At 47.7% G+C, this 12,211-nt stretch overlaps 1 protein-coding gene across 1 annotated transcript in view; it reads right to left on the minus strand.

The window, feature by feature from the left end:
- The window catches only part of ANO4 (anoctamin 4), a 387,697-nt gene that overhangs the window by 25,397 nt on the left and 350,089 nt on the right, over positions 1 to 12,211 (minus strand). Inside the window, exon 23 of the mRNA XM_090041055.1 lies at positions 6,703 to 6,800. Coding sequence (XP_089897181.1) covers positions 6,703 to 6,800 — 98 coding nt within the window. The remainder of the gene's footprint in view (positions 1 to 6,702; positions 6,801 to 12,211) is intronic.

A 12,211-nucleotide genomic window follows, 5' to 3' on the forward strand; every position in this document is an offset into this window, starting at 1 on the left:
AAGAGAAGCTATACTGGTTTTTATTTATTTGCTTCCTCCTCCTCCCTGCCTATAATAGCAAATTACTTGACTCAATCAGAGCTTGAAGTGGGGGAGGTAAGGTTTTGCTGAATGACAGGCAATGTGTCTTCTGGAACTGAATGTTCAGTAAAATAATGGACAGAGAAACTGTGTGGGCTAATGCTTGTGTACATACTGTTGACAAGGGATTAGCAGACAATGTAACCCCCCTCCCCAACCAACAACCTCATCTCAGCGTGGGAGGAGATTTGATTGGATGTCAGAGAGCACGAATTGCTCCCAGAAGGCCTCCCTTGCCTCATTAGGTCGGGTGACTATTGTGCGTTGAGCTGAAAAAAATAAAATCAATATATTGCTCCTAGGAAAGAAAGGAAGGCAAAGAGCTCCCGGCGGATCCTCTCCTTTGGTTTGCACTTCAGCTGCCGGGCTGGCTAATGGTGGAGAGCTGTACAAGTGAAGAGAGTACCTTAAACAATTTAAAACTTTTCCTAGGTTGCTCCCTCCCTTCTTCTAGCTGTAGCTAGTGAGCTATGCTTCCTGGATGCTATGTAGTGACTAACTGCTTGTTTTTAAGGGTGATGCAGGAATTTTTCCATTGCCCAAATTGGCAGAAGTGTGGTGGGTTTTTCCACTTTCCTTGCAGCTCATGTTCATCCTGTGGTCAACCATAACCCTGAAGTCCCTTTCAGCCATCATGCTGGCCAGGACATTTCCTCCTAACTTATATTTATGTTGCTGATTACTTCTCCCCAGATGAAGCACCCTGCATTTATCTTTATTGAACTGCATGCAGTTCCTCCACTCAGTTTTCCAGCTTGTCCAGGTCAGCTTGGATCTGCATCCTGTCTCCTAGCGTGATCGCTTTTCCCCATAACTTAGTATCATCTGCAAACTTGGCTAGCATGCTTTCCACATCCTCATCTAAATTGTTGATAAAGATGTTGAACAGCATGGGGCCAAGAGCTGAACCCTGCAGGACACCACTGGCCACCTCCCACCAAGATGATACAGACCCCTTTGCATTGACCCTTTTGCATTGCAGAAGTGTAGTTGGGTAAGGGTGTCTATGATTCAAAAGGATTGTTTAACTGCATAAACCTAAGAGGGTTAGTTCCCAGAGGCACATGAAATCTATGATTTTAGCTGGTAGATCTTGAGCCAGTAAGTAGACGCATTAATTCTTCACAGTTTGGGGTGCTCTTTTGTAGTCTCTAAGCCTTATCCCACATGTGGGAAAGTGAGAGGACCAGGTAGTAAGTTGAGGCCTGGCATGAAGACAGGCAGTGGGGTCTACTCTGAATTACTGGTTATGTGTTGGGAATAGTCACCTTGCACTGGACCCAGTTAAAAACCTGAGCATGGCGTACCACCAACGCTCAATGTTAAGTTAATAAAACTGTGGCCTGCTCTTTTAAACACGTGTCATAGCACCTGTCTTTCATTCTCCTGAATGCCTTGATTTGGATGCATACTGTATTTTCTCCTTCTAACTAGAACAACAACCTGAAACCATAGGCTTTCACCTCCAAATCAATCGATAATTTATACTTTATTTCCTCATAGTTTGCATGTTTATTTTTCATGGCATGCCCATGTGAGTGAGCATCAGAGGGGAGCAGAACTGATTCACACTTTCAGCTGAGTATTTAACATCAGTTTTGAATTTGGAGTTCACTCTGTCACTTTACCGACATTCCTCCAGTTTGATCCTTTCCACACCTTTCTTACGCTGCTTGCTCAGTCATGCGTTTTCTCTCTCTCTTAACCTGCTCACATTTGGCTGGCATTGGTTTGGCGAACTCCACAGAAATTTGAGACCTTGAGCTCTGGTGTTTAACTTCTAAAGAGGCTGATGCTTGGATGAAGCTGAAGCTTCACTCGCATTTTCTGCCTTCCTCCTTGTGTGTGTATTAAATCACATAAGCATTAGAAGGATAAACTGGCTATAATACAGGTTTCCCTTGCTTTATGCAGGTTCTGTATGTGCGAATGCGCTCTTACACAATGGCTCTTTTTATACCAAAAACTCATTATACGAGAGGGAAATTCACTCTTATGCAATTGGTGTGGTGGAAGCCTGCAGTCAGCTGCTTTGTGTGGTGCATTGTGGGAATGACACACACCAAAATATAGTCTCCTGTGTGGATCTGTGCTCCTCACTCCTTGTCTGTGACGTGTTTCTGTAGTGGCCATCCCCATTACGATAGTGCCCGGTGCTTGTGTGTTCTGTCTGGTGTTGGTGCGTACCAAAATTGTCTTGTAAAAGTGGTAGAAATGGGTCTGGGGGTCAGTACAGTTGTGGTCTTGGAATGTATCCCTATTTGTTACATTGTTCCCTTTATACAAATTTAAGTTATGTGCCATTTTCCAGGAATGCATGTACTGCATAGTGAGGGAAACCTGTATAGGCCTGGAGAAGTGTGAAGGCATTCCACTGCCAGTATTTGGTCTGGTTTTTATGGAGGATTTTAATAAAATTCTCTTGGATTTGCAGAGCAGAAATCTTTTGAGGTTACGAAAGTACATAGGAATGAGAGTCTTTGGAGGAGCCTCTGTTTCACCCAGAATTACTTTAGGGGAGTTCAAACCTGAATGGGAAGTCAAATGCCTTCTGAAAAAGTAAATCTGGCATCTCTGACAGGTTGGTTGGAAAGCTTCTGTTATCATCAGCACCAGTGTAGTGCACTGGCTACACTGCCCAGTGACCTACCAGACTGTGGCTGGCCTCTATCCTGAGGCAATTCAGTGGGTATTAAACATGATCAGGGATCTGGGTGTTCTGTTCACTGTGGAAAAATGTGGAATTTCTCATTTCATAGATTTCATAGACATTAGGGCTGGAAGGGACATCATAAGATCATCAGGTCCAGCCCCCTTCCCTAGGGGCAGGAAGTCAGCTAGGGTCAAAGGATCTCAGCAAGATAAGCATCCGAATGTTTCTTGAATGAGTCCAGAGTAGGTGCCTGCAGCACCTCTAGGGGGAGTCTGTTCCAGGCCTAGGGGGCTTGGACAGTAAATAAGTTTTTCCTTATGTCCAGTCTAAGATGGTCTTGCAGGAGTTTGTGACCATTAGACCTTGTCATCCCCTGGGGTGCTCTGGTGAACAGGTGTTCCCCCAGATCCTGATGTACTTATAGGCTGCCATCAGGTCACCCCTGAACCTGCACTTCTCCAGGCTGAAGAGAACCATAGCTCGCAGCCTCTCTTCATAAGGCCTGCTCTCTTGCCCGCTGATCATGCACTTGGCTCGCCTCTGGACTCTTTCAAGCTTTTCCACGTCCTTCTTGAATTGTGGAGCCCAGAACTGGATGCAGGATTACTGGCGAAAAATGCAGATTTTCTATTTTAAAGGAGAAAATAATGGATTTTCCCTTTTAAAGAAGAAAAGGTGGGAAACCATGGGTTTTCCTTTGCAGGCTGGCCAAGTTTCAGCTTGCAAGGGGCTGCTTGGGGCTGTGGGGAATGGAAGGAGGGTGATCAGAAGCATGGGGTGTCACATGCATGCGCATAGGTGACTCATAGGGTAGGTACCAGGGGGCACATCCCCCCCCAGAGATTGGCTGCTGCCACCGCTGGCTTCTGCGGGCAGTTGCTGATTGCTGCTCACAAACCTCCCCTCACCCCCTTCACCACTGCTGCTGGTTTCTGTGGGCGGTTGCCACTCACCATCCTGCTGCCAATGCCACTGACACTGCAGCCCATAAATTGTGCCCCCCCATCTCAGGAGGCACCAGTCATTCATGTGCGTGCACACATACATATAACAGCCAGGTAGTGTGGAGACCAGCTCCCGCAGCTTCCTCCAGGTAAGTCTATGGGAGGAAGGGCACAAGCCATGCGTTGGGTGGGAGTAAGGGGCACAGGCAGCATGTTGAGGGGGCGGGGGGGGGGGGCACAGGCAATGTGGTGGGGGAGGGGCACATGACCCCTGAGTTTTCTGCACCCACAGAGGTGTGCGGGGCTGCAGCTGGCCAGACAGCTCCGGGCAGAAGCTGCCTCTGCAGCCATGGCTGCCAAGGTAAGGCACCCCCTGCCCACCTTGCAGCAAGGGGGGCACAACTCCATGCTGCTGCGGCCATTTCTGCACCTTACCATGGCAGTGTGGCACTTCCTTCAGTGCCCCCCTCCTCCCACTCCGCTGGGTCACAGAGGTGGCTCCTACCTGTTGCTGGTCTGGTCTCACTGAAGGCCTGCACCCTGCAGTCCTGTGACCCACTGTGGGCACAGAAGTCTTGGGGGGCACATGTCCCCCTCACTGCATTGCCTATGTGCCCCCACATTCCTCACACACTCACTCTCTTCCTCATGCACTGTGGGTAGGGAACAGTGGGTTGGGAGTGAAGGGCACCAGCAGATCCAGGGAGCTATGGGTCAGGAATGAGGGGCACAAGCAGGGCTGGGGGGGCAGTGGCTTGGAGTGAGAGGTAATGGCATGGGCCAAAGCAGTGCACTGGCATATCAGGGCTGCTCAGGGCCAGAAAGCAGTGGGGGTGACAGCCACAGTTGGATCCGTGTCCTGGTAAGTGAAGGGGCAGGGGGAGTTTTGATTTTCCATGACAGAAAACCCAAAATCAAACACCAACATTTATATGTATTTGGAATTTATTTTATTAAATTGATGGTGGCACTGATCGGCTTCCAAATAGCTTTAAAATTGTAACTATATCAATAAAACATTGTGTTCAACTGCTACCTATATATTGGTATAATATACCAATTTTTCTGTTTAAAAATTTCAAATTCTCCAATTTGGGAAAAAACCCAAAGTCTATGTTTTTCTGTGATTAATATGAAACAGCACTATATATATATAGTGGGCCAGCCATCATCTTGTGTTTAACTAGAATAGGGGTTTTCAACCTTTTTCAAACACTGTACCCCCAGGTGGCTGGATGTGGAGCAGTGTACCCCCAGCCACCAAACAGGGAGGGGGAGGAGGGGCGGGGCATGTGGCAGGATGCCAAGTGGGTGGGGGGCATGGTGTGCATCCAGACACCAAGTGGGGGGGTGTGCATGGCCAGATGCCGAGTTGGGAGGTAGTGCATGGCCAGGTGGGGAGGGGGGCTCGTGGCTGGATGCAGAGTGGTGGCACTGCCGTGTGCGAGCTTCCCATACCCCCCCACACTTGGCCAGGCTCCCTGTGGGGCAGGGGAAACTCACACATGGCGAATGCCTGTGTGTACCTGCTACTGCCTGCTCAAATATTGCCGGTGGTATGTGTACCTCTGGTTGACAACCCCTGAACTAGAAGATTAAATAACTTTTAGCAGCGAGACTTCTTGGTAGAAAGGGGAGAGATTCATATCTGCACAGAGGAGTCCTGGGGTTAAAGGGAAGAAGCAATGGTATTAGAGACCAAACTTCTTTGTCCCTAGAATAGGTGCCAGCTTTGGCAGGCTCCTTATGCTACTTTCATTTGGGGCTTTTCTTACCTTCAAGTGGAGGGACCAAATTTATTGTAAGCAGGCCTTATTTCTATTAAATCTGATGTCCTTAAATTATCACTTTCCACCTCCTCCTCCCTTGCCTCCCTGAATTTCTGTTAACTGCACTTTTCATTAGTTTCCAGAGGCTCAATAGTGGATAGCAGAAAGTTTTAACTAAAACTGATAAAGAAGCAGGAAGCAAAAACAGAACCAACGCTTGCTACTGTTTTTCTCTAATCCCTCAGGCTGCATCTGAATTTGGCTGTCTGGCACAGTGTCACAGCAAGTTGTGTGGGACAGAAAACAGGGATAGAGGAAAAGTAGAGAACAATAAATATCTTTCTTGCCAAGGATGTAGTGCCCTTTAGATCATTCACCCAAAGATCTATGCAGTTAGGCACTAAGGCTGCTTAAAAGAGCTGCTACGACATGTTCTTGGCAGCCCAAGGGACTAAAATCTCCATTACACTGCACTAGTTCTGCTGTAAGTACTGCAGCAAGGCAATACATCCAATCACTGATACTCTGCAAGGGCAAAAATACTAACACTGTTGACTCCCACCCTGTCATTTCCATGCTTGCTAATTCCTACCCCCATCTGCCCATGGCTGTACTTGCCTGTACTCCATTGCTGTTTGCCAGTATTGATCATGCTCATTAAATATTAATCTATAATAATAACAGTCCTCCTTTTTAGTTAGGACATGGCTTAGTGTTGCTATACATAGTGTCAATAAATTCAGCCATATACGGATCAGTAAATTTGTCTACTTGCACATTTTTGATGGCTTTATGTGTCAACAGTGCACATTTTCCAGTGTTCACCTCTCCTTTCAGGCATCCTGTAGCACCCATCAAGGACAAGTCTAATTAGAACCTATTCTGATAGGTTAAAAATTATGTAGTTAAAATTTCCTGAGTAGGGAATAGAGCAATCAACCAGGAACAGATTTCATTTTTTAAAAAGGTTTTAAACTAAAAAATACTACAGAGTCAGGAAATAAAATCTATCTTCATATTTTATTATGAATATTCTAATATTAAAATTATTCTTCCTGTATATAGTTTATGTCACATGCAAATACCACAGAATATCACCAGATATATGGAAAGATCTCTGAAGGACTTTTTGAAGTATTTAGATTTTATGCTGTAATTACTCTTGTAGTCTTCTTCCACTTAACAAAATCAGAAGGCAGTCATGGACATAGTAGTCTTCTGTGATCTATGTAAGTCATGCAATCTATTTACTTACGGGTAGCCAAGTTCCATGAAATTATTCCACGTCTGCTTTAGCACCATTATAATACCCATTTGCATACAGAGATCAATAAGGCATCCGCTGGGGTGGCACTGAAGAGTGAAAAAAATGCTAAGTGGTTTAAACACAAATTATTTCTTAAGCATTTTTCAATTAATAAAAGCAAATTAAAACCCCCTAAAACCTTTGGTTTTTTTGCTTAATTGTAAACCCAAAGAAGTATGCAAGTCACAATGCGAGTCCACAAAGCTCAGTATACAGCTTTCTATGCTGCCCAGACTCCAAAGTTTTGGATGATGACAAATCAGTCTTTCTTTACCTAAGCTAAGGTATAGGTAGCCCATAGTATGATTCTTGTAGGCCTTATGCAAAATGTATTAGAATGGGAGTTTTTCCACTGGCTTCAACATGTTTTGGGTTGGTTTGAGTACATTTTAGAGAAGTGGGGGACAACCTTTTTGCCAGGCATGCCACAAATTAGCTCCACATCATCCCTGAGTGCCACTATGATCCCTTTTTCCTGTCTAATTGGCTGCTCTGATTTCTTCTTCCTGTCCAGCACTCCTTGCCCAATCTGCTGCTCTATTTTCTGCTCCCTGCCCTATTTGCCACTGCTGCCCGTCCACTGTGTGCCACACATGGGCCGTGTCCAGACAAGTGTGCACATGCCTCTTGCCCTGTCTCAAACCCCTTTGAGGTAGGGCAAGAAGCATGTGTGGGAACCAGAAATGTTCCCTGTGCTGCAAACTTTCAGCGCGGAGGGAAAATTAGACCCCTGGATATCCAGGGGTCTAAAAAAAATGAAGTTTAAAAAAGCGAAAATCAGAGGCTGGGCCCTCCAGGGAGATGCTTTGGCTGCCAGAGTGTCTCCATGGTTGGCCCCTCGCCCTAGTGCTGAAGCAGCGTGCTTCAGCACCAAGGCTCCAGAGCTGGTGAGTAAGGGGTCGGGGGGGCTGGAGGGGACTATGAGGGAGACCCTCATGGGCCTGCCTGCTTCTCCAGCCCCCCAGTCAGCACTGTGCCTCACCCCACCCCGCGCCTAGCCCCCCCAAGGCCCCTGATCTCTGCGGTGTCTGCCCCATTCCCCCAACCCCCCCGATCCCCACGGGCTGCACCTCCCACCTACCTCCCAAGCCCCCCCAACCCCTGGCCTGCCCAGCCCCAGCCCCCCGAGGCCCCCGCTCCCTGCCCCCCCACCCCAGCATGCTCACTTAAAAACAAACAAACAAAAAAGCTGCAGCTGCCCTCAGGATCACTTGGGGCCCCACCTGCGCAGCAGGGGGCAGAGGGACAGTCCTAGCAGCCCCAGCCTGGGCTCTCCTGGGGTGGGGCCCTGCTAGGAGGTCCCAGATCCCTGCCACCCCTGCTCCTAGGGTAAGTAAAGGCTTTTTTTTCTGTTTTTTTTCCTGGCTTTTTTTTTTAAAGTGCTGGTGCCTGAGGTTGGGGGGGCAGCTATAGGGGCCTAGGGGTGCAAGTGGGGGGGTGGGGCCATGCAGGAAAGCCACTGGGGAGTCTGGGGGAGTGAAGGGGTGGAGCTGGGGCAGCCATTTGGTGGCTGCAGCAGTTGGCGGGACCAGGTAGGGCAGCAGTTGGGGGGCTGGGTTGGGGCATGTGGGCCTTGCAGAGGGGGTGGTAGCCCTTGTGGGGACCATTTGGCCCCTGTTAGGGAGCCGTAACCCCTATGTGGCCATAGCCCCCAACAGCCAGTGCTTTAACACTGTAGATATATCAATAAAACATTGCCCAACTGATCACTGTCTCTCTGTCTCTCACTCTCTCTCTTTATAGTGGTCTTTTGTTTTTCTTGTGAAGGAACATGGATTTGAGGGCATTTTAGACAGTGATTTGGGGATTTTTTTTTATCAGGGATTTTTCATTTTCCAATGGGGAACACCAGAATTTCTGCTAGGGAGGCCAGTGGCAGGACCCTGCCTGCTCAGAGCTGGCAGCTTGGACCCGTCTGGCTGTGGCTGACCTCCTGGCCAAATGGGGCCAGGAGGACATGCTTTGACAGTACAAAGCAGGCCACCACACCCAGCACATCTTCCGGATGATAGCTGCCCAGGTGGCCAGGCAGGGGGCACACATGGCAGTAGTGCCACACAGAGGCCAACCCTGCAGCCACAACCCACTGGCAGCTGGCCCAGAGGGGCAGATGCCTCATCCTGGTCTGGCAGGTGCGCTGCAGGTCACAGCCAGGCAGCAGCCCCCACTGCCAGACTGCTGTAGTGAGTAGAGGGTGCAGGGAACTCTCAGGGCTGCTTCAGCAGTTCAGCTGGCATGAGGGGTAGTGTCCTCAGGTACCAATTGGCTGGGCTCCAGAAGATCCTGAGAGTGAGTAGCCCTAAGCTATTTGCCAGGGCAGCTTTTTGTACTGCTGGGGCCAGGACAGGGCAGCTTTTTATATTGCTGGGGACAGCACAGGTACTGGCCCTGGGTTCTAGCTCCCCCTGGCTGCAGATCTGGGAGGAGCCAGGCAGAGTTATTTTGCCCCAAGTGGCACAATTTGCTCCTCAACAAAGTGCATGTCCAAGCATGTGTGCTGGGGCAAAAAGCCCCGGCTCAGATTTACACCACTTCTATTTGAGTTGCTGCAAGTGCACGTGCTTGCATGTGTGGATGCACCCATGGAGGCTAACTGTGCCACTTGGGGTATGTGTGCTGCAGGTGGCTCATCCCTGGTCTATAGAATGAGGAGAAAAATTCTGCCTAATATTTCATAGTTAGGGCATATTTACCGTACATATTTCCCATATTTGCCACACAGTTTAACATCAAGAAACTCGATCATTAGGAGATACTTAAAACACTGAGCAAATTCCTGATTCTCCATTTCCCTTCCTGTGCACCCTAATTTTGAAATCACTTAAATTTGGACTGGGCTGGATGTTCAACTACCTGGTGTAAACTGGAATAAACTGACTGGCTGTAATCAGTTCTTATACAAAGTAAAATGGCATAAAAGCTCATCACACTGATTAGCATTGCTTCCTAACTACCCACTGACCTTTTACATCATCGACCATCCTGAGCCAAACCATGCAATCAAAGCCATGTTACTGAATATCGTGCATTACGAACAGGCTAGAATAGTAATTGTTACAAAGGTAGACATTGAAAAAAAGCAAAAAAAAGCTTGAGAATAGTGATGAAATGCAACAACATGTGTAGTGAATTTAGGATGTGAATTGTTTTTCAGTGTACAAAAATTTGAGATTCTGCTACAGATTTTTTTCTCTATTGACTTAATTTTAACCCGTCTTTGGGTCAATGAGCTACAGAAAACAGATAATCTTTCATTTGGTGTAACACCATCTTTCTATTTTGACAGGGTCAGTCAGACATTAATTTAGCTGTGGGATAAGTAGGAATCTGGTTATGGATCTTAGACCTCAAACCTACACCTTAAGACTCAGGAAAGAAATTTCCTTCCAACTCTAAGACACTTAAGTCTCCTGTTTCTCAATCAGCAGCCTAGTGTGCTTTATGAGGCAATCATATTCTCCTGCAGGAGATGCACATATGTTCCCCATTCTCTCAGGGTGCAGACAGAAGTGACAATGTTTGCCTTATTTAGCCACAGAAAGCAGTTTATAGCTGTGACCAAACACAAGTGCATGGCTCCAAACAGCTTAAAAAATGGCCAATTGGGTGAAAATCTGACTCCTCACTGCATGAGGTATCTGATACAGGCATTTAAAAAGGTAGCATCTTCTGTAACGTGTGTGTGCAGCCTCCAGCCTGTGGCTGTTTTCAGAATGGGAGGCGGGAAAGGGAGTGGAGGGAGTTATGTCTTGGGTTTTTGGGGTGGGGTTGGTGAACTGGAGTACTCCCTCTTTGGAGCCCCCCCCCTTCCTTGGAGCAAAATTTTCTATAGTCCTTGGAGGTGAAGGGGCTCCAATTCACCCACTCCATCCTTCAGCACTGCCTGGGGAGCCCCAAGAACGAGCTCCCTCTGCTGCCTTTCCCCCCCGGCAGAGAGCTGTGGCCATTGCTATGGGAACCTGGCTGCAGGCTCCCAGCCCCAGCCCCAGCTAGATTCCCCTCCCCCCTGGAACCAGTAGTGAACTCCTGTTTGGTCTGGGGTAATGCTGTAACTCAGAGCACTTTGCAAAAAACATCCTGAGTTACAGCTGGGAGCAGCACTTCTATCTGCAGCCATAATGAACAGAGTTATGGGCAGCTTTATACATTCCCAGCCAGCTTGATCAGACTCATTAAGAGGACTCATTAAGAGTGGAGGCATCCTACTGGTGTCCAGTTCACTCAGAGTGGATGTCTAACAAGGTATCTAACCTGAGAGGAGGCAGCATTGATTTCGACATAAGGTGGTGGTGCCCACCTTTTACCCAAATTAGCTAATAGTTAAGGGTGTGTGACAAAGGAGGGGTCCTAAATTGAAGTGGCGGGTTTAAACCCCTGTGTCATGCACACACCCGGATTCACCTGCCTCTCCAGCAGTGGGGAGAGGAGGGCAAGCTGCTGGCAGGCAGAGTGCTCCCTAGGTTGTAAGGGAGCTTCCCTCTGCAGCAGCGGTGGCCCCCCACCTCAGGTGGCCCCCACCCACAGGCACCTGGCTTGGGTGGTCCCGGGGGACACTGCAGCCATGGAGGGAAGCACTGGGTCCCTGTGCAGCTCATGCAGGCAGGCAGGCTCCAGGGGAAGGAGGAAAAAAAAAAAATCAGGCTTACGGCATTTTTTTTTTCTTGGGCGCAGCTTGCCTTCCTGAGCTGCTGCCAGGCTGCCTGCTGGGCTTCCTGCAGAGCTCCTTTGCTCTGTGGCTGTAGGAGCAGCAAACTAAAACTCAGAGTTTTAGTTTGCTGCACCCCAAGTCATTTAAGGCACATTATGCCACCAAATTTGCTACAGCGGCTGAAATTACTGCACAATACGCCGCCAATGCGTGCAAACACCAACACCATTAAAGTGGTGCAAAAGCATTTAACCCACTTTAAAGTGTTGTGCACACATGCCTCTTGTTTCATCTACACATGGCTTAAGGCACTTGCTCAGAAAATGGGATACCTGGATTCTAAGCCCACTTTACCCTGAGGGGATTTGAACCTGCATCTCCTATTTCAGAGGGTAATGCCCAACTCACCAGGCTATTAACTAAAGCAGGGCTAAGGGCATTCTATGCTGAGCTTGATATTTACTAGCCACAAATATTTAGAAACCCTCTTTAGTACTTATGCAAGGATTATGAATAAGGAAGTATCAGTGCTTTCTGGCAGCATGCAACTCATCGTTCTCTGTTTGCTGCTCAATCATTAGTGAAAACGTTTTGGTAACTCAGTCCAAAAACAGGAACAAAACCATTGGACTTCAGTATCCAAATATCAACATTACATGCTTTCTGAGTCATGCAGAGGCTGCCAATTGTTTATTTACAACATTTGTCAGCTGGTTTTGAATGATGAATAGATTTGCAAGAACATGACTGACACCTGAGCAATTTCTGAAATGAACATTTTATTGCTCATCCAGTTCTTCAGATGTTATA

This window comes from Crocodylus siamensis, chromosome 4 (genome assembly GCF_052110815.1).
Source record: "Crocodylus siamensis isolate JL-2025a chromosome 4, ASM5211081v1, whole genome shotgun sequence".
Taxonomy (NCBI): Eukaryota; Metazoa; Chordata; order Crocodylia; family Crocodylidae; genus Crocodylus; species Crocodylus siamensis.